Below are 22,460 nucleotides of genomic sequence, written 5' to 3'. Positions count from 1 at the left end.
CTGTGTTTCACTCAGCCCTCTCCATACAGCACTTCTGGAGAGCTGAAGTGTCTCTGTCAAGAGTTAAGGGGAGGATTCTGTAAGCAGATTCCCTTCATTTTAAGAAGTCTAAGGGGGAAAAACCTTTGCACACATACTTGCTTACTTCAACTTAATCATTCTGCTTTGGCAGACTTGTCCTGGTGTTTGTACACTTGCAAGGGCAAAAAAGGTCACAAGGCCTGACAGGCACCGTTCTGGGCTCCCACAGACAGGGCCCCTGCTTGTCTGTGCTTAGTCCTCACAGATCTGCATGCAGACTGCTGCAGGCATCACAGGCTTCCTTCCAACCTAGGCACAAAGATACCCATCCAGTCAAGAAACATGTTGCTTTCGCAGCAACTAATACAATAGGAAAGTGAATATAAAGACAGGATTCAACAGATGTGAAAGGGGTGGGGCAGAGAGGGCAGGAAGTGAATGTTATGGAGCCTGGCCTATTTTCTTCTAAGTGTCCACAATTATAAGTGTTTGTAAAGTCAGCCCAATACTTTACAGATCAACACTCAGACTGTTTGGTCCAGAATGTTGTTCTCTCTCCCAACCTGCACATTCCTCTCAACTCCCCTGAGCAAAATGTAAAATTTGTGGTGTAAAAGGCTGTAAGATCACTTAGTTGTAGTTCTGGGCATTGACTGAGGTTCCTCGCCCACTCTCTCTTCCATCATCAAAAAAAAAAAAAAAAAAAAGAAAAAAAAAAGAAAGAGTAATATTCCAGTATCACTAGAAAAAGATACCACCTAACTTCAGAGCCTATTTCTAGCACCCCAACTCAAAACCTATGCAGCCAGGACTGGAATACACATCTCATACTAACACAGCAGGTCAACACGATCCAGCGAGCCACAAGGGCTTAGTCACTCCCCAAAGTGAGGATGAGCCTGAGGATGTGCACCACAGCTCTCCTCGTGGATCTGCCCTTCCTGGTTCTACAGAAAGAATACAACTTTGGGGAATCTGAGTTATTTATTTTTTTTTTTTTTTATTTCTGTGTATTTTAAGTGGAACCTGGAAGGAACAGAATGAATAGGGTTGTATAAAACTCCTTGTTTATATACCCCTGAAAGTGAATTCTTCCACACAACACATAAAAGCTCCAGTAAGTAAAAACCAACTGAAGACAGTGCCATTGATGGAGATCTGTTTGTCTCAAGCTTCTGTTCCATAACCTCACAAAAACTAGACCATTAAAAAAAATTACTAGGTGAGATCTGGTCCACACATCCTCAGGTACTGAAGAAAATTTAACAGGGGCGATGGTCTGGTACACGTTTTCTGGGGAGAAAAAGAAAAATCAGAAAATTCCCAGCATGCTGATGTCCACCAGCCCCTCCTCACCCACTCCTATTTTTAATCTTTAGTTAGTATTTTGTGTTCAGTGACAGCTTTATCTCACAGCACAAAAACCAGTACCACCTCAAAGCTAACACACCACCCATGACACGCTAAAAAAAATCTTTTGATTCAAAAAGCAGTGAAAACTACCTGGTAGCAGGCCCGCAGGTCTGCCTATGAGTGCAATTCTTCTCAAACCTTTTAAGAAACATGTTTATGTTTTAGCTGCAGATTCTATCTCAGAAGCAGCTGGACATTTCACTACAATTCTTGCCAAAAGAAAAAAGAAAGCATGATCCCTTACATTTTGGTCAGGCACTTGTGCAGATGTTTCGTGGTGACCTAAGATTAACTAGGCAGTACTCAGGCACAGTAATTTAAGTTTGCTGATGGCTCTAAAGGCCTGATGATACTGCTAATGCAGTAAAATTATCTAATATGAACATCAGCATGTCACATGTCAGGTTCCCCTTCAAGTAAAGCATTTGTAGGCCAAGACTTTTCTGCACCCTAATTCTTCCACAGAAGGAGGTTTACTCTACACCACTGTGACTGACCATACCTTGGGGCTGCTTTAATGATGTCATCTACACGAAGAATCATTTCTGCTGCTTCAGCTGCACTCAGCAAAACTTGTCTCTTGACCTGGAAACTTTCTGTTACTCCCAAAAGTGACATGTCCCCAATGACACCCTCCTTCATATCTGGAAGAAGAAATAAATCAAGAGGTAGTTTTTTGGTTTTGTTTTTTTAACTCAGCAGCTTTTTAAGGAAATCACAAGAAGCTGAGAGCATAGCAACTCACCTGCTCAAATGAACTATACTGATGGTTAGGAAAATAAATCAAGTCTTCTACCTCAAGACTCATGATTTAAACCTAATGTTGCAATTACATAGAAACACTTGATGATAAAAACTTTATACACTGTGATGGGGAGACAAGATCCCAACAGGACATTAGCACTATGTCCTTGGGTACATTAACTTCAGGGCTCTTCTCCACAACTCTGTGGTTGTTGCTCGGTTGGGTTTTTTCTGGGGGGTGGGGGGAAAGGGGCCAAGGGAAGGATGTTTGGTTCTTCTGGTTCTGTTTTAGCTGGTTGCTGATTTTAAAACAATGTTTTTCTTTTTAAGCTTCCTATAACTAGACTCAGTGTAAGGGAAGTGGTTTTAGAGGTGAAAACCATCCATTTAAGAAACAAAGATTTTCACTCTATTGTCAAAAGCCTGGTAAAACAGAAAAGGAATGTAGTGCTGTACACCAAGTTCTACACAAAGCAAACAAATCAACATACTCAGTTCTCCCTGCTGAATATACGTGACAGACATACATGAACAACCTTAATGAGCCTAGAGGACCTGGCCAAACAGCAGTTCAAACACAGAAGTAAAACTGGTCCCCTTACCTAGTCCATAAGTAGTCTTCCCTTCACTATGAGCAGCTCTGAGCTGAGCAACCAAATCAGCACTGTCATAGCCAGCATTATCAGCTATTATTGTTGGGATCTAAGGGGATAAACACAGGTTATTTTTAATTAACATAGGGACTGATCGTTAGCAAACATGAAACATACTTTGATGTTTTAAAGATGCTTCAGAAACATGCCAGATGATCTGCTCCTGTGACAAGTAAAAAACCCAAACTACCTTTCTAAGAATTTCAAGACTCTATTGTAAGAAAGTACCTACGAGCACAGAAGCATGCTAGCAGAGTTGTACGCTCATTTTACATGGACAGAAGTAAAAAAAGAATCTTGTAATTTTATCATTTCAGACTACAGCTGGAGAAATGTTTTCATTTAAAAGCACAAGTCTGCTGGTAAGCATTAACTACCTGACCATTCTGTTCACTGTTTCCACGACAGCAGTGCAAACCTGCATGTGCTGACTGAAGAGGTAATGCCAAGTATTACTATGCTCTTGAATTTAATTTTGTTGGGAGAAAGGTTTTCCCTAATTCAAATTGCAGAAAGTCAATTTTTTCTCAACCTGACAGCCTGTTATCACAATTCTATTAATGTTTCTTGCAACACTCTCATTTCTATTAAGATGCAATCTCCAATGCAAGACCAGAAACTTGTAGCTAGTACTAGAGTATGAATATACCCAAACAGCACTAGAGCATTAATGGAACAGAAGGGCTGCTCTTTTCTAAATCAGCTGTCAACTACACAAGATGAGATTTTTATTTCTGCAGCACTTTTAACTAGCAGGTAAGGTGAGCAAGAAACAATTAGAGGAGGGTCAGCATATGACCATTTACAATTCTGTAACATGCAGAATTATTAAAACAGCAGTACTTTTTTCATAAGACAAAAAAACAATTTGCCCCCTTTGTTTATCCAAGCTGTGTTGCTAAACTTCATTTTTTTTACTTTGGACACGCAGAATTTTTAAAGTGAAGCAAATATCTGATGTCACAAGCTAGTAAACTTCATGGAACTTTGTCTCTTAGTCCAGCAGTATGATTAAATAAACCTACCATTCGTAAAGCCTTAGCAAAGGACTCCATTGCAACAGACTCTTTGCCAGGTGTTCTGACAGCAAGTTCTGCAACAGCATTAGCCATCAGCATCTCTGAACAACCTATTCATTGAAGACACACAGATGTTACATATCTAACTTTCAGTAATAGGAAATGTGCGACGTGTACAAATAATCTGATATTCACCTCCACCATACACAGTTCTTGTGTCCTTCACAGTCTGGGCCAGGACACACAGAGCATCATGCAGAGACCTTTCTGCTTCATCTAGAATCTGCTGTGTGGCTCCACGCAAAACTATGGTGCAAGCTTCACCTAGACAGCACAAATGTAAAAGGATTAAAAGGAGAAACCAGAACACAGAAATGGGCTGTCACAAAGCATTTACCATGGTTTTGCTATCGCTGCAGTCAAGTTCTCTATTACTTAATTTTGGGAGCAAAAGAAAGCATGATGACATTTCAAAGACAGAACAAAATTATGAGCACAGTGCTACTGCTTTGGTTCCACAACACCTTATTTAACTCAACAGAAAATTAGTATCACCTCAAAACTCCTTGAAAACTTAAGAGCACTGGATTTACCAGAACAAGCTCTTAAGTATGACATATTGATACTTTTCTTGTCAACTGAATTTCCCAAAGCAGAAACCTTGGTTCCATCCTTAAAAATTATTATATGTTTATTTATATAACGAAACATCCACAGTTTCAACCATGGAATTGTACAGGACTTTTACTGAAAAGCAAGGCCTTTATAGAAACAGTTATATAAATCATTACAGAATTCCTATGCCTCGCTGGAAACTGAACAGCATTAGCAGAGGGTTAACACAAATGTTACAATACACTGCTAGTGATAAAACACTTACCCATTGCTACTCCAGAGAAATGAATGAGTTTATCTTCTCCAATCATGACTTCTTCAATAAGCTTGCAGCTTCCTAGTTTTACTAGTTCAGGATGATCAAAGGTTGAAGCAATTTCACCACCTACAAGTGTAAGATCATAAAGAAATCAGAGCTTACAATGAAAACATCCTTTCAGGCAAGGTCTAACCAAGGGCAGTGGGTGGTGGGTGTGAAAAAATGGTCTTATAATTGCCCCAAAATAAATTTAAATTAACCATACTGATAAGCCAAGACTTTCTCATTTCAGCATGTGGTACAGAAACCTTTAACCAATGCTGAGAAATCCTTAAAACACCAATGTTTTGTTTCACATCACAAGGACTAAAATGCTTGTGAGTTGTTTATTCTGACAACAGAATAAACATGCATGTTTGCTAGCATTAAAATGTCAGTATGTTTTACGTTGTCACAGTATTTACTGATTAAGTATTTATAAAATACTAAATGAAGTCTCTTATGCTTTAAAACTTGAGCTTGTGATAGTATTCATTTTGCCTGCCTGATGACAGCTGAGAACCAGCGGCCATCATTCTATTCTCCTGCACCCAAGTCTCATTCCATGCTGTAGCAGCAATACTGTGCACAATCTGTAAACTGCCATATCATAAACAAGTGCTACAAAGACCAAAATGTCTTTGAACACGACATCGTTCTAGTTCTTGTTCCAGGTCTTTCCTCTTCCTATTAGGAAACTCCTTACATGTATGCATTCCCAATGTGTGCCCAATTATCCCACAGTAGCTTGCAGCACTGTGTAGTTGCAGCACCACAAGAAAAACCAAGACTTGTAGCAGAGTTTGTGTACATTAACAACTTGTCCTTTTTTCAGCTATACTACTCAAACCAGTGTGATCTGGTGATAAGGGCCATTTGCTCTGCATAGAAAGTCTGCTTTCAATTTGTTCCAGAATCTCAGCCATGATGTTTCTCTCAATCATTTATTTGCCTGTGTCTATGTGCCTACTGATAGTTACAAGCAATTGCTACTTCAGTTTTGCTAAGATAAGCAAGTCAGTGTCTTTTTCTTTCGCCTGCAAAGCAAATTCATCCTCCTGATCACTTTCAAAATCAACTATGATGTCCCAGTTAACTATCTATGACTTCAGCAATGAGAATTATCTGTAGCATTCCAGAGGTTTCATTTTCATTAGTTACTAGAATCCCATTTATACTGACCACTACTTAAAATATCCAGGTTGTTCAGGCTATTTGAGATCCGCCTCAAGTCAACAACTCAGGCCCACATTTTTAACAAAGGATGACTCTTTAGTCTTCTCTATCATTACAGTCAAACAACAGCCATTTAAACAAATCGTTATCACAGAATCAAGAACTGTTAGTATTAACTTGTAGACTTTTTCTTTCTGTGGCTAGGTTTCATCTTTTCCTTAGAAAACAAACGTATTAAAATCTTATCAAGCAAGAACTGAAAATATTTTTAAAATATGGAAGAAAATTACTAACTGGCAATAAATTGCTAAATTATATCCCATGTTTTGCATTACGATCCTTTATTCACAGATGCTGAAGCAGTATGTTTAAGTAAGTTTACTGTTTACCAATGATGAAACAAATAACGTGCCCCTCCAAGTTTCATACAACAAAATACTCTACACACCTGTGACAAGAGCCAGACGCTCTACACCAGCAAAGTCTGCATGTTCAATAGCCATGACACCAGCAGCTCCAAAGAGATGTTCAGGGTAGTTGTAGATCAGCTGTCTAAAATTAAAACACATCTCACCATCACATACAGGACAAACCTTTAAAAATAACACAGTAACAAAAGACACCAGATACTCAGTTGCATGGACACAGGACAGATTTCTGAAAGCTACTGAAGCAGTCAATGGATGAGGCATCTGCTACACATGGAATGTTACACAACACAGAAGAAAACATACTAACAGGAAAACATGCAAAGCTAAGGAAAAAAAAAATCAAACTATGATGTTTTTTGAAATATCCTTTCTCTGAAGAAACTAAGCACAGGCAGCCATATGCTTTAAGGTCTAAGTCCTTTGATCCTAAGTGCCTGCTGGACACTTAACTGCCTGTTCTAGCAGAGTGAACTAGAACATGGAAAGTAACGTAACTTTCCCTTTTTCCAAGAAATATGTACCTGTTAATAAAGCAATTTATCCCATGTTTAAGAATACGATCCACTTTCTCCTTCATTTTTTCTTTTTCTGCCTGTTCTATTTCTGCCACTTTTGCTGTGGAGTCCACTCTAACACGAGAGCCAAAAATCTAAATCAAAGAGAAAAGAGCTCAGTCTCAAAATTCAATTTACAAAAATACAGTTTCTCAACAGCAGTTCTGTCACATACCTTAATCTTGTCTGTATCCATACCAGTATTTGCAATAAGAATCTTTGCATTTTCAATTCTTTTTGGCTGATTTACACCAATCTTCTTGTCAAGCAAAAAGCCTGTAGTAACAGAAAGGTCTTGTAAACTTTGAATTAAAAGTAGAGCAATTACTAGTTATTACGAAATCCCCCATCTTTAGTATTCAATTTAATAACAACAACGTAACAGTGTTTCCTATAACAAATTTCCACAGATGCGTAACCTTTAGCAGCTTTATTTCTCAAGTGCATACACAGTCAACACTCAAAGACTTACCTTCATCTAAGTAGGAATCAGCCAAACTTCCACCAAGTTTCTTAATGACATGGATAGCCTCCAAATTACCAGAACCTTTCAACCTAAGAACAGCTTCCACAGCTAGCTTGACAAAGTGATCCTTATGGTGAGTAAGTAATTTTGATGAAAGAGTTGTTCCCGCAATGTTCATCAAGTCTTCACGGAACTTCACTTCATCATTACTAAAATAAAGACAGTTCAGTTAAAGTGGAAAGTCTGAAAGCCTTAACTACCACTAGCTACCACCAGGAGTCTCTGCCCACTTCTTCTAGCCTGTATCTATATGTGCCATATTTTCTTCTGAGGAACGCTGCACAGAATCCCTCCTCTGTCCCAGAACACAACCTTCTATTTGAAATACAAGTATTGTTAGGAGAATTTTTGCATTCAGCTTTAGAAAGTTTGTGCTCTCAAAGTGCTGGGCATGGGAAATAGTTATATTTAAAATGTGAGTACAAAATCTGAAATAACAGCTCAGATCTTTGGGCCAGCGAGCAAATTACAGCTTGCATTTCATTTCTGCACATAAGGAATTTTAAAGCTTCTTTAACTCATTTGAAAAAATTCCCAGTATTTTTTCTCACCTGTTAAAATTCAGGAACTCAGCCTTCACACTGCTTTAATAAGAGTGAAGAATTTACCAATGGACTGCAATTTGCATTGATGTTTTGATCTTGAGTAGTTTTTTACAAAGAGTTACAGCAAGACAGCAAGAGTTACACTACTAACCCATGATCCACAGCTGCTTTCAGAAGTGCCTCTCTTGAAGCCTTTGTGGCTGCTCTCCAGCCTGCAATGATGGTTTGAGGATGAATCTTCCTCGCAATCAGTAATTCTGCCTCCTATTTAAATGAAACCAATAATTATTTCCCCAAAAAAAGTATAGTTACACTAACTAGAAAAGACATGTTCATTTATGGATGCAACTTAAAGAGTAGTTGAAAAAAGCTATCTTCATTTTTCTGTGGAACTTGGTAAGCTGACATTCCTCAAGATGCTCTGCATTCCAGTTACTGGACCTGAGATGGTCACTTTCTGACACAGCTCTGCAAGGAAGAATTACTCATTTCTCTTTCACAGTAATTTCAGGTTTAGAGTATTGCAGCGTAAATTTTTCCATAAGCATAAGTTCCATACAGAGTTTAAAGGAACAGTATGAATTCACATCTTGAACAAAGAACAGAATTTAGCAGGATTTTTTTTCTACGGTAACGGATTTCAGAGGACTGAGCCTCACAACTAAGCAGTGCTGCATGCTGCTCAGTGCAATAGCCAGGAAGTGAGCTGTAAGAGTTGACTTAGAATACTTGAGAGTTTATAAAAAATAATATAAGGACCAATAATGTAAAATAATACCCCCAAAAAATTATGATGCAATACCTAAGGGTTGTTTTTTTTCCCCCTACCAATTTCAACAGCAACAGAGCAAGCTATTCCTTTCTAGGCTTTGGGAGCCCTTTCACAAACACAGGATAACACACCTCCTACTGGTGGCACCACAGAACATGTCACTGACAAACATCTGAAAAAACAGAATACATCACCCTCAGTAGTTCAGCTGCCAACACTGTGACAGATGTAGTTCCATCGCCAACTTCATCATCTTGAACCTTTGACATATCTGAAGAAGGAAAACACAGCATTAATGCTATTTTTCTCATGCATTAATTTCAACAAGAAAAACAGACCTTACTCTTTGTGTAAAGAGGGAACTCTAAAAAAAAAAAAACAAACCAGGAAAACAAGAGATGCAAATTAAATTCGGCATTCCTCAAACTCCTGCTCTTCATCTGCAACCTAGAGACCATTTCAGCCTGGTGATGGTCAGGATCCTCCCCTCTGTTCCCCATCCTGATAATGGTTATCAAAAGAACAGCTGGATAGAAGCTCTAAGGTACAGATACAGGTTCAGAGACTATAATAACCAGGTCTGCTGCATGAACTGCTGATAAAATGGGGCACAGCAAACACAAATCATTAGGAAACCTGACACCCAAAAGTTCAGGCTCCTGCTTGTCACTAGTAATGGACCACTGGCACAGCAGAACAGTCACTCACAATGGTAAACTCTGTACAGAAGTACAGTGCTCACTGAGTGACAGAGATTTCAATCTGGGAGAAACAGACAGAACTTCTGCTGCTGCACAGATTTCTGTTCCAAATTTTATCACTGCAAAATGAGGAGTATACAGCTGTCTTTTGTCCCTTCTGACTCCTGGAACAAAGCAGGGTTAAGAGAAAAGAAAATAAAAAAAAACAGTTTTGAAGAGCAGCACACACCATAATTTTACTTTTGCAGAATGCCACAACTCTTGCAGTACCCTGCCCTTCTTACTTCAGGATTTCTGCCCCTCCTCCCTTCAATTTTTCACAGTATTTCAAGAACACTTTTCTAAGAACAAATAAAAACACCACAACAGAGTTACAAATTAAGAAATATCAAGCCTTTAAGAACTCACCAACCAAGACCTTGGCAGCTGGGTTGTCAACTCCAATAGCTTTCAGGATAGTTGCACCATCGTTGGTAACTGTGACAGAGCTGTCTCTCCCGGAACTTAAAAGAATCTTGTCCTACAAGATGGGAGATTTAGTGTACTGCTTGAAAAGGCACTGTGACTATTAAAGCTGAATTAATGGGCATGGCTCCTGAGAGCCTGCCGCTGACTTACCATGCCTTTAGGCCCCAGGGTGCTCTTGACCAGGTCACCAATGGCAATGGCACCAACAAAGGATGACTGAAATGAAAATAAGCATACCTCAGGGAACAATTTATTTCTACTCTAGTACAAGAATTATACACTATCCTATAGCTTCCCACACTTTAACCAACCCTTCCACCTTGTTCAATGGTGGCTTAACTGAACTTAAGGCAAGTTTCCTAACTGCTAAATTTTGACAAGCAGTTCAAATATACTTAAATCTCCCAGAAACCGTAAGTCTGTCTCAAAGCCAGAAGAAATGCCACCCAATAAACACCAATCTTCTGAGCTTCAGTAGAGGTACATTGGTTTTGACAATGAAGATTTTCTCTAATTTTTAGTATAAACAAAACTCCCTTCTGCTCACAGACATACAAGAAGAACAGCCAGTTAGAGACAGAAGCTCCATATCACGATATAGTGAAAGTATTTTTAGTAGTAGAAAAGACAAAGTTTAATTACCTCAAGTAGTACCAGTTTCTTAGAGAATTAAACTTACCAACCGAGCTGTTTCTGCCTTCTCTTCATCTGCACCTGCCTTGAAAATGTTCACAGGAGCAAGGGAAATAGATGCCTACAACACAGTTAATGTAAAAATATTATTCTAGCTTCAGTAAAACTATGTGTTCTAAAAGCAAATCCCTGACCCTAACAACTTAAAACAATGTTATTTTAAATAAAATTACTTCCATACCCCATTTTGTTGTGGTAACAGGTATATTTCAGAAATAGTCAAGGTTCTTAAAAAATCTGTGCTGCAATCTCAGAGCCCCGTGAGGGATGACAAGGCGGGGTGCAGCTGCTCGCAGACTGCAGCGCCCACAGGGCCCCGAGCAGCACATCCCCTCATGGCTGCTGCTCTGCCCTGCGCTACAGCCCGACGGCACACACACCAGCAGAACCAAAAGAAGTCTATTTACTGACCATACTGAGCCTTTAGCATTTTGATACCCGAGCCGAACTCGCTTTTTTTTTTTTTTTTTTTCATATCAATGCAAATTAATCATAGCGGTAACCAATACCCGCTTTTAAGGACCAACATTTGCAGAGCACCCAAGGCCTTAAATGAAGAAGGATCAAACACCCGAACACAGGTACCAGCGCTCTCGGAGTCGCCCCGCCCCGCCCCAGCTCTCCAGAACCTTCGGGGCCTCCCCGCCGCCCGCAGCCCCCGGCAGCACTGCGCGGGGAAACGCAGGGCGCGGCCTCCAGGCCTCGCGCGCCCGCCCGCCCGCCTGGAGCGCAGCCCCGCCCGGCCTCGCCGCTCCCGGCCCGGCCCTGGGCCAAGCCGCCGCCGCCGCCCCGCCGCTCACCATGGTGCCGGTGCCGCCGGGACCCGCCGTCCGCCCTCCCTCCCTCCCTCAGCAGAGAAGCAGCGCCGCGCCGCAGCCCCACGAGCTCCTCCGGAATGGCGTCACAGCGGCCGCCGCTTCCGGCCGCGCGCGGCCTGCTGGGAGCCGCAGTCCGGCCTCGCGCCCTCAGCGGCCGCGGCGCCGCCTCGGGGGCCGGCGTGGGCTCTGTGGCTGCGAGCCCGGTTAGGGAGAAATTCCTTACGCGGGGCGGAGAGGCACTGGAACAGTTTGCCCAGAGAAAGTGTGCGTGCCCTGTCCCTGGCAGTGTCCAGGATGGGACTCTGAGCAGCCTGGTCGAGTGGAAGGTGTCCCTGCCCATGGCAGGGGTTTGGGGCCAAATGATTGTTAAGGTCCCTTCCAACTCAAAGCTGTTTTATGATTCTGCGGTTCTCTGGTATTCCTGGAGGTCAATTTTCAGACAGGCCAAAAGCAATTTTAGTTAGTGCTTGTGGTCTCCAGAGCGCTTGCCAGCCCATCCCCGGGGCTGCCCTGAGGCCAGATCCAGTGACAGCCGTGAGCAGGAGGTGCCCAGCGCAGTCCCACCAATACACTGCAATTCAATGCAGAAAAATTGGTGACTATTCCCCTGGCAGCTTTTAACCTTAAACTTAAACCTTGCTTTGTCACTGCTTTTCCTCTACACAAAAAGCCCGTTACCTGGTCATAGAAAAAAAAAAAAACAAACACACAAACAAAACCAACCACCAACCTGCATTATTTTGTATGACTCGTCTTCAAGAATTAATTCCAGCTGGTATCCCTCTTCTTGCTGCTAGGTACTAAACTCTTGGGATATATGGAAAGTTGTTCTAGATTCAAACTGGCCAGAGACAGAAATCCATCCCAATGGAGACAGCAAAAAAAACCATGACTAAAATTCTGCCAACTCTCACCTGTATTGCTAATTTTGTCAATACCTGGTTAGTATTAGTTCTTGAGTATGTTAGGCCTTTCGTCCTCTTTTCTTCAGAGTTAGATGCACTTCCTTCCACAACCCAGTTCTGAAACTAGACTACTAATTTAATTTAAATATCTTTAGTTTTCGTCACAGTTACACCAAAAACTATTTAAGTTTTGGCTAGGGAAAATAATACAACTAAAACAATGTAAACAACTTCTCTCAGAATCACAGCTTTCATAAAGATATGCACTGAAGTAATAATTCATTTTAGTTCATGTTTGCTGCTACTGTGGTGAGTTGGGAGAAAAAATCAGACTTATCCAAGTGATGGCCTTTGAAAGATCCAACAGTCACAGAAAAACTACAGCAAACTAGTAAATTGGGTTTAAGGGGCTTTTGACCATTGCTAAGCAAAGGTGTGACAGAAAACCAGCAGAAATGAAACAAGATCTTGGAGATGAATTTACAGACTTCAGATCACCATGATCAGTTTTGGGAGCTTTTTTACTACTGAGTAGTGAGTGGAATAGGGAGGAGGGCAGAGAGAGGTACAGGAAGCAATGATTTAAAGAAAAGCAAAAAAGATTATACAAACGAAACACAATACAGTGACACTAACACTGCAAACTACTGAAGCAATCCACAGACAACTCTTAATGTAAAATCAATAGTTTATTGCCATGCTACAATTTTTTTTTTTTCCAAATGAAGTTGGCACTGGTAAGGGGGAAAATGTACATAACACATTTTTTTTAAAAATGCACATTTGGTAAGCTTTCTCTATAACAACAGCTTAAAAGAAGTGAAATTATTTTTTAAGATTAATGTGGAATGGCATAAAAATACACTCTTTCTGCATAGTATAAGAAATACGGAATGTTTGTAAAAACAAATTCATTGAACAGGGAAAATTACTTGAAATTTTATAAACAATTTGGCAATGGTACTCCCACTGTTTAGACTTTTTTATATAAAAGAAATAAAAATCTAGAAAGCTACCTTTATACAAAGTTGCTATATTTATGCCTTTAAGTAGGAAAAAACATTTTATAATGCAAATTAGGACATACAATAATCTTACAATATGATACAATGTAATGACAAGAAAGGAACATACAACATAAGGTTTTGGCCTTTGTAGAAATGTCTATTTCTGCATTTAATGAACGCATTTGTGGCACACTGGTGACTGCTGTATCTGCACTAGCAGTCAGCGTTGGCGCTGGTGCGGTGCGCAGCTGGCCTGCGGTGTGGCTGGCACACAGACTGCTTTCCAGGAGACCAAAGGTGATGCTGCAGTGAAGCGAGATGTGAAAAAGGCAACGTGCCTGCTGGTCGAGCCATCTGGACTGTGGGACACCATACAACACTCTTTCCTCTCATACCAGAGCATTTCTTATACATTCAGTTATTGAGTACCAAAGTCTTACAAGTGAGAACATCCGTGTTTGCGATTTGGCAAAATTTCAAAATACAAAGTTAGTACCAAATATATAATATATTATATATAAAATGTGGGTGTATGATATACACACATATTCCAATGCAAAAAAACCTGCATTATTATGGAGTTAAATTCACTGACATCCATTCCTAAATAACATTATCATTAAAAAACAGGTAATCCTGATCTTTCACACATTTTAGAATCACTTCCTCTTTCATACACAACAGTTAAAGCAATATATATGCAACTATGACTAAGAAATCAAAATTCCCATAATTATCTGAACTCTGACCACAACAAATAGGATTTGGTTTTCAGTACATGTAATTAAATATATTTATATTTTTACATCTTTTTAGACCATTCCTGAAGAACTTGACCAAGCATGTCCTCAGGTGTAACAGAGCTGTTACGCCCGCAGTACTTGATCTTGCAGGAACACATCCAGTGGCCCTTGAAGTCAACAGGAATTATTTCTTCGTCTTCAAAGGACACTGCATGCAGACCGAACAAGCTCTGGAAGGGTCACCTCGCTAACAAGGAAAATTTCCTGATGACATCAAAGTCCTTGTCAGACTTCCTTTCAAGTGCCAGGGGGAAGGAGCAGAGCAAAGGACACTCTGGGCTGTCTGGGTCGCTTGGCAGGCGGTGCTGGGAACAGCCGTACACGGCACAGCCCCAGCACCAGGGACTGGCAGGGTGAGCTTCACGGCACCTTTCACACTAAGGCTTCTCATGGAAAGCAGGCAGCTGCTTCCCCCACACTCCTCACTTGGCAATTCAGTCACTACAGGTCTCAGACAGGAGCTCTGGCTGGGACCCCAAGGCATTTAGTACTTTGTAGACACAGAGGAAGACGGTCCCTGTTCTGAAGGGCTTGAGACTATTTTTTTAATCATAGTTTTTACATAATCTCCTTTCTATATACACATATTTGCTACATAAAATAGAATTACACCAAAGTAATGGATATAGTGGAAAACATTGTCACAATATATGTATATTACCACACTAAATAATCACTAAAACTGCAAGAAAAATTTCAAAAATGCCCTTCATAATGTATAAAAATATAGAAATGTCCAACACTTGTTTCATCAACCTTATTTCTCATATTCTATTTCTACCTGTACACCTACATACTTCCAAACAAAATACTGCGTTAATCTGGAGTAAACACCGTGTTAGGAAATATCCTCATAAGACATCTGACAGACTTACTCACATACCTTACAGCACAGCACAAGAAATAATGTATACATGGTCAGAGTTGCAGATGCTAAGTTGCTCTTTTTTTTTCTTCTTATTCACTCATCTTGTCCAAAAGAGGAAGTAATTCCTAAAGATCGTGAAAGAACCTCAACATGATTTCCTTTTTTCATAATCTTCTGTACGAAGGACATCAGCAAACCTGACTCCATCTTAACGCAGTTTTTTGTGGTGGAATTTCTTCTGGATTTTTTTTTCTTGGAGTGTATATGAATTAAAAATAAAGATATAATAAATGAACTTAGGTTTATATTAAGTAAATACTGTCAAATATAAATGCCTGAATTGCTGCCTCAAGGAAGAGATGGGAAAGATCATGTCATTAAATTCCAAAAATACCTAGCTCTATCTATCACAATGAAGGACAAGACTCCTTTAGGGGAAATAGGAGAATTTCAGTTTTAAGTCCACTACTAGTTCCTACTCCATTAGTTTCATCTTATTTGCAGCCATTAAATAAATTAGTACAGTGCAGAAATGGAATTTCATCATTGATCTCACCTTACATGAAGCGAGGAATACTGCTTAAAAATAGACATCAAATCAGATACATCATTGTATGCTCAAACTAGTAACTGACATGAATCAGAATTTCCACTTTTACTTCACTGACAGTGAATAAGAACAATCTGCTCTCTCTTGAATCTCTCTCATTGAGAAGCGGAGAAATATAAAACAAAAACAAGAACAGCCAGATTTTGAGCCAATACACGGTGTTACAAAACCAGCAAAATCAGCTGCTGATCCATCACCTATAAAAAGCAGCCCTGTTTTGACATTGGTTTGGACTTTGTACACTTTACACATTTCCGTGATCCTTTTTACACCCAAGCTCTAGTCAGAGGTGCAAACACACACAAATATCCAAACATCGGGTAGGGGGGGTGGTTGGGGGAAGAACATTTCATCAATTTATTATATGAACTTTCTACTTCAACACTTATATTTTCTATAAAAGCTCTGAAGACTTTAATAGGAATAGTGCTTCAATGCACATCATCAGATTCAACCCCTGTTAAATGTAGAACATAATTATTGGGAGAAACAAAAGATGTTCTAATGAGTGTCATGGTTTTCAGAATGGTCTTTTTCAATATTGTTTTAGGAACTTAGCAAAAAACACCACAAAAATTAAAACAATTGGTCCTCCTTCTGACATTATTTTGAGGAAAAGATTATTTTCCTGATATAACAATGGAATAAATTCTCATTCCCTGTATTTCTAGCACAATATTATGTACTTTTGGTCACTTTTTTGTGTTCTTGAACAACTCCATTTCCTTGTTTAAAAGATACAGTAATGTATGTCTTTCCCAAATCATTGCACTAAAGGAATACCTACAATTAAAGGTTTCCCCTTGTCAAATGTGTTTGAAGGGCAGCAACCGACTGCACATTATGGATGAAAAGTAGAATTGGATGGAGATACTACCATTTTTACAGGACCTAGTTTATGTAAACTTAACATGCCACATTTACTAAAGAAAATGGTTACATATTTCTACTTTCTCAGTCTATACACCTGTGGGTCCAAAATAAATATGATCTAAATACCATGGAGAGATTTCAGCTGAAAACTGAATCCTAGCTTACAGACACTAAATCTAACATCACAGCCTTTAAAAGAGACTGAATTGAAAAAATATTTACCAAGTCTCAAAGGGTAAAGTGCATTGCAACTGCGTCTACTTCAAGGGGCAGAAAATAAGGAATGCTAAAGACGAGTAGTGAGGGTGACAGGGACTACCCAGCATGTTTGCAGCGTACACAAAACGAGAAAGCATTATCCCACCTGTGAAACGTAACAGGTTAAAAAAGTAGTCCTGGAAAATATGTCATCAGACTTCTTAATATAATTAAGGCTACAGAAGGTTGAAATTTCAGTATGTTCTCAATTCTGGGGACCAGAGCTAAGAAAACATTGTGAAACTTGCAACAACGTAAAAAATTTGCTCAGATTATTCTTTTTATCTGAGACTATTTAAAATAAATGCATAGGACAGTGCACTGGAACTAAGGAGGGATATGGCTGGTTGCTGAAATTTCAGAAGGTCACTTAGGATCTACCCAAAGCCTCTGCTTCCCTATTTAGTAGTTAAGAATATTATTACTTCCCTGCCTCACAGGTGTGTTTTAAGGGTCCAGTTAATTAGTCCAAACTATACAGATGAGGACCATATATTGCTAAGCAGCTAGCTAGATCAAGCAGGTTTGCCTCAAAATATGCAGCTCACAAATTCAAGTGAGCTATACGCTAAGAACAAGAATCACACCAATATTATTAACCCAGTAAGTATTTTGCAATACATGGTAATTTCTCTTCAGTACAGACCAGGAGGTCCATAAGGTGAGGCAATGGCAAAGATGTGAGGGAGCAGTTACAGAATCACAGAATCAGTAGGCTTGGGAAAGACCTCTGAGACCATTGAAGCCAACTTCTGACCGAGCACCTCCCTGTCAACGAGACCATGGCACCAACTGCCATGTCCAGTCTTTCCTTGAACACCTCCAGGGACAGTGACTCCACCACCTCCCTGGGCAGCACACTCCAATGCCTAATCAGCCTTCCTGTGAAGAATTTCTTGCTAACATCTACCCAGCACAGCTTAAGCCCATGTCCTCTTGTCCTGTTGCTGGCTGACTGGGAGAAGAGACCAACACCCCACCTGGCTACAACCTTTAAAATACCTAGCTCTAGGTAGTCTTTACTTTCTTGAGTACCAAGGTCTCCTCACAAGTCAGCAAGTCTATCACAAGAGTATGCAGAAGCTGACCATGAAATAATTAATAAGGTTTTTTATAAAAAATCTCTTTTAAGTTCCTCACAATGGTCTCAATGGCTCCCATCTTTTACTTCAGCAAATTATGTTCTTTGTCCATCTGGTATTTCAGTACCATACAGTCTGTAAAGAACTGTATGGTACTGATAATGAAAGCCAGAGTGAAAAGGTGGCTTGATGCCACCTATTGGTATGGCCAGAGACATCTATTTCAGGTGCTGCTACTACTGCTTCACTACTAAATGAGAGAAGACCAAAGAAAAAAGTTGTAGGAACAGAAATACACACCAATTTAAAAGACAGAAAATAACTGTAGTTTGGTTTTTATAAAACTTCAATTCAAATATTGCATGGAGACCCTTAATGCTTTTACGATCTCCAAATGGCTTTTCTTACATGTTTTTCCTCACAGTTCAAGGGTTATTTTAACATCACACCAGTTCACACAAGTGTCAGTTCCTTTGCAATCACAGGCTCAAGAGCAATCTCTTCTGCTGCTAGTACCAAGGTGCACCTGCAATACTGCCAGAATTCTAAGATTATTCAGAGTATTAATAAACAAAACAGAAAAAAAAAAGTCTAAGGGTGCCTCTGGCATATTCAACAAACAGCATTCTACCTGGATGTACCTGTAACACTGAGCAGCCATCATTGTAACCAAATTCACCAACTGCAAAAGGAAAACAAGTATGCTCATAGATAATACTACCTTCAGATAATTTACTACGTATCTTTTTAAATTAAGTACACTATCACCTATGGATGCACATTGCTAGAACGTACAACTTCCTATAAAGATCTATCAAGTCCAGTACCCTGCCTCCCATGTAACCTGTGTTTGATGCTTTAGAGGAAGACAATAACTGCATAATAAACCTTTCCAGTTGTGCAATAATGCATGCTGCTGGAGAGCTGGGATATTTCTGTCAGGCATAAAAAAGTAGAACACTGGACGAAGACAACCATTTGACCTTCAAGAGTCTTGCTTTGTCAAATGCCGAGACTAAGACAAATACATAGATGATCCTGAACAATTAAAGCTATGTACAAAATTTTGACTTTTAAAACAAGACATTATGGAACAAATAAAAAGGAAACACACAAATGCAAAGAATAGAAGGCACACTGAACTAAGAAATGACAAGAGAGCCTTAATTCATACAGCCCACCTGTGAATTCCTTCACAAAAAACCCCAAAACTCTAATGAGATAAAAATTTTGTCAGATTTCAGAGGGAATTTGATATGTCACTTGGAATTCTATTCCAATGGAAGGAGCTTAAGGTTGGTTTTTGATGTGTTTATAGCTCTGATCAACAGCCATCAATGAGACCTCTCAAATATTACATAAGTTAAGAAAACTGTCAGGAATTAGGCCTTCTTGCCCACAGACAAAAAAGGTGTGGTGTTTATATTCCTTGAGATGAACCAATACATCCTGTGTATGTCAAACTGAGTGAATTAGCATATTACACACAATTCATTCTGGAGGAACCACTTCAATGAGGAATGAACGTCAGATATGTATATTGAAAGATTAAGTTTACCTGCTAATAATGCACATATCAAGAGGCTTTAAAAAGTGTTATAAATGCCATTAATGAGTATAGGCACCAGACCAGAATATTTATAAATTCAAAACTGGCATGTCACTCAGACTCTAATCAATTAAAGAGGCACTGTGAAAGGTGGCGATGCTGCTATGCAGTAATTACTTCTACTGTAGAATGAAATAGTGTTACCTAAAATGAATACTTGCTCTACATTAATTCCCTTTAGTAAGACAAGTACATGAAGTATGCAGAAAAAAGTTCTATTAGTCTATAAAAGGCGTTAGTGTTAAGAAATGCAAAGTACTCGCATCTTCAATTTTATAAACTTCACAAAAGGTGCAAATGATTCAATGCTCCCCAGGCTCACATAGGCAGATCAGTACTGTTATGTCTAGTTTTCCTAGAAGTACCATCATCTCGGGGCAGTGCTTTTTGCAAGCTTGACATAGCAGCAGTTCTTTCAATGTCTATCACAGCATACAGCTCTGTGCGCCTGGTTGGAGTTTGCGGAAGTGGAGTGGTGGGGGTTTTTGGAGTCTGAGGGTTGTCAGAGTCACTACCACCTTCCAAGTCAACCTGTATATAGTTGAGCTGCCTGTGTTCTAAACTGGGACGCCTAATGTCAAAGTTAAAGACTGTTGGGGTACAGTCCCGACGTCGTGTAAATTCTACTTTATGAGCACTTGCTGGTACTGTTACATTCTCTGTATTGACATAGTTATGCATTAGATCTAGGTTATTGTGGTAGCCATTCAGAGACGGGGTCTTTGGTCCTAAACTGTCATCTTCATCTCTGCTCAGCTTCCGGGCTTCCCAAACAGGAGGCAAGGATGGCAAGTTCTCATAGTTCAGCAGCGCAGTTCTCCTCTGAGCAGAGTTGTTAATGTTCTGGGTGTCTGAGGTACTGGTTGATGTCAAGCGACCTCTCCTGACCCCTGAGGCACTAGGAATTGATAACCTATTTATATTTTCATACACCAATTTATTACCAGATGGTGTCTCTCTACGTTCATCACTGTCATACCCAGTGTCCCATTCAGTGTTGTTTGTGCTGCTGCCACTAACTTGATCTCTCCCAAGTTGTTCCAGTTTCTCTCTTTCCATTAACTGCCTTTGAACAGGTGTTGGTCCTAAAACAAACTTCACTCCTTCAGGCTCCAGGAGAACCTGAGCATCTCTGTCATCAGTACACATCTGATCTTCTTTCACTTTAGTAGTTTCAGTGTTTGAAAGCTTTGATTCCAGTGGCACATGCACACTTGATCGATTCTTTCTTTCCTCTTGTACTCCAGTAGTGTTTACGTAAGTGTGCACCTACAACAGAAAGAAAAAAAAGAAATTCAAACACTATTGTGACTTCTCCCCACCAAATTTATTAGTTTCTTAACTCCCCACTTTTCTAACCAAAATATCTGAAAAGCAAAACTTGTGCTGGCAGGTGTTTAAGAGCAAAAGTCACCTCTCTTGCATTTTGTTGAACTGTAGTCAATTTTAGGTTTTTTCCCTGAAATTTTGTTATTAGTTATGTTAATGTTCCTCTAAAGAAAAAAGAGAATTTATATCTTACACTGATAATTATTTTTATTTGATGTTTTATCTCAGTTGTGCTGTAGTTCTAGAATTTGGCTCTAATCAAGGCCACCTTGGGCTGCTCCAACTTAGCTCACAACTTTACCTGGGCAGATCACTACTGAGATCACACAGAGCTCTACTTTGTTGTCCCTTATCAGTGACCAACAATTACTTTGGCTAAGTTTATGTTTGTAACTTCCACACTGCAAGGAAACCTACTGTCCCTACAAGGAAAAAAAACACCCAACCAAAAAGAAAACTACAGAGAGACCTAAGAAAACCCTTGGTCTCTTGCCTTGTACTACTCCAGGAACAAAAAGAGAGATTCAGTCTACAGGAAGAACTATCCATTCTTTCTTCAAGAGCCAACAGCCTCCTAAGAACAGGAACTTGTAGAAAAATATACAATTCCGTATGAAGTGTGGCATTCAGAATTAAAAAGAAGAGGAGTTGGCACTGTATGTCACTAAGAAAGGCAGAGATACCATCCTAGGTTATATCCCTCCAATTTCCACAGTGGACCAATACAAGGCTGAATGGGAAAAACTGGATTTCTTCTCTAAATTTTAATTCTATGTCTGGATACTCAAACAGCAAAAGTAGTATTTCACAGCAGCAGTCATGTAGCTTGCCAATCTCTCTGTCAGCTGAGGTGCCATTTACCAGATTACTTGACTCTTCCACTGGTTTTTTAAACTCACTCACTATTCAGTAACTCCAAAGACAACACCCGAGCTCTTCTGTAAGGGCTCCTAACAAATCCTTTCCCACAAGACAGTTCACAGCACTCTGCTCTGGCCACCTTCTCTGGTTTCCAACACTGTTTCTTGTCACACATGAAAGTCTTCCTAAACCACATGATATTTTTAAACTTGACTATCATTTTCATCAGCAACCTGAATGATGAGAGAGAAGATACCCTGAGAGCTTACAGTCTATCCAGACCGGCAGGGTTTCCACTGAGAGGGACCTCTACAGCCTGGAGAACTGACCTCACAGAAACCTTATGAAGTCCAGCAACAGCAAACAGAAAATACGGTGCTTGGTATGAAACAACACCAACAGTACAGGCTGGATACCAACTGTTTGAAAACAGCCTTGCAGCAAAACTTCAGGGGTCCAGGTGGATGGCAAGTTGAATGTGAGTCAGCAGTCTGCTCTTGCAGCAATGAAAACCAAACATGCACTGGTTTGTGCTAGCAATAGCACAGCCAGCAAGTTAAGGAAAGTCACTATTACCATTAATTCAGCTCTCACAAGACTGAGCCTGAGCTCCAGAGTACATGACAGACAGCACCATACTGAGGCTAGTCCAGTGGAGGGCTATGACTAGAGAGGAGCTGGAGCACATGACATACAAGGAGAAGCTGAGGACACCATCTTCGTTCCATTTTAAGAGAATGCAGTGAACCACCTAATAGGTATTTTCAACTACCTAACAGATAAAGCAAAGACACAGCCAGATCTTTTT

The 22,460-nt window shown here is 39.9% G+C and overlaps 2 protein-coding genes across 4 annotated transcripts in view; both read right to left on the bottom strand.

The window, feature by feature from the left end:
- Positions 1-985: 985 nt before the first annotated feature.
- On the bottom strand, positions 986-11,522 carry CCT2 (chaperonin containing TCP1 subunit 2). Its single transcript, XM_041465524.1, has 16 exons — positions 11,430-11,522; positions 10,616-10,690; positions 10,087-10,152; positions 9,877-9,988; positions 8,962-9,038; positions 8,147-8,259; positions 7,397-7,599; positions 7,100-7,200; positions 6,892-7,019; positions 6,388-6,491; positions 4,731-4,850; positions 4,046-4,174; positions 3,857-3,960; positions 2,781-2,880; positions 1,937-2,078; positions 986-1,314 (listed from the first exon to the last, which is right to left on the bottom strand). Exons 1-16 carry the CDS (start codon positions 11,430-11,432, stop codon positions 1,284-1,286), a joined length of 1,608 nt encoding a protein of 535 aa, XP_041321458.1. The 5' UTR covers positions 11,433-11,522; the 3' UTR covers positions 986-1,283.
- Positions 11,523-13,025: 1,503 nt separating this feature from the next.
- Positions 13,026-22,460, bottom strand: part of FRS2 (fibroblast growth factor receptor substrate 2) — a 51,717-nt gene continuing 42,282 nt past the window's right edge. For all 3 annotated transcript variants that reach the window (XM_041465526.1, XM_041465525.1, XM_041465527.1), the window contains one exon: positions 13,026-20,731. In XM_041465526.1, coding sequence (XP_041321460.1) covers positions 19,781-20,731 — 951 coding nt within the window. In that variant the 3' untranslated portion in view covers positions 13,026-19,780. The remainder of the gene's footprint in view (positions 20,732-22,460) is intronic.

Source organism: Pyrgilauda ruficollis, unplaced genomic scaffold (genome assembly GCF_017590135.1).
Source record: "Pyrgilauda ruficollis isolate IOZ18807 unplaced genomic scaffold, ASM1759013v1 scaffold19, whole genome shotgun sequence".
Classification (NCBI taxonomy): domain Eukaryota; kingdom Metazoa; phylum Chordata; class Aves; order Passeriformes; family Passeridae; genus Pyrgilauda; species Pyrgilauda ruficollis.
This window is presented reverse-complemented; position numbering and strand designations above follow the sequence as displayed.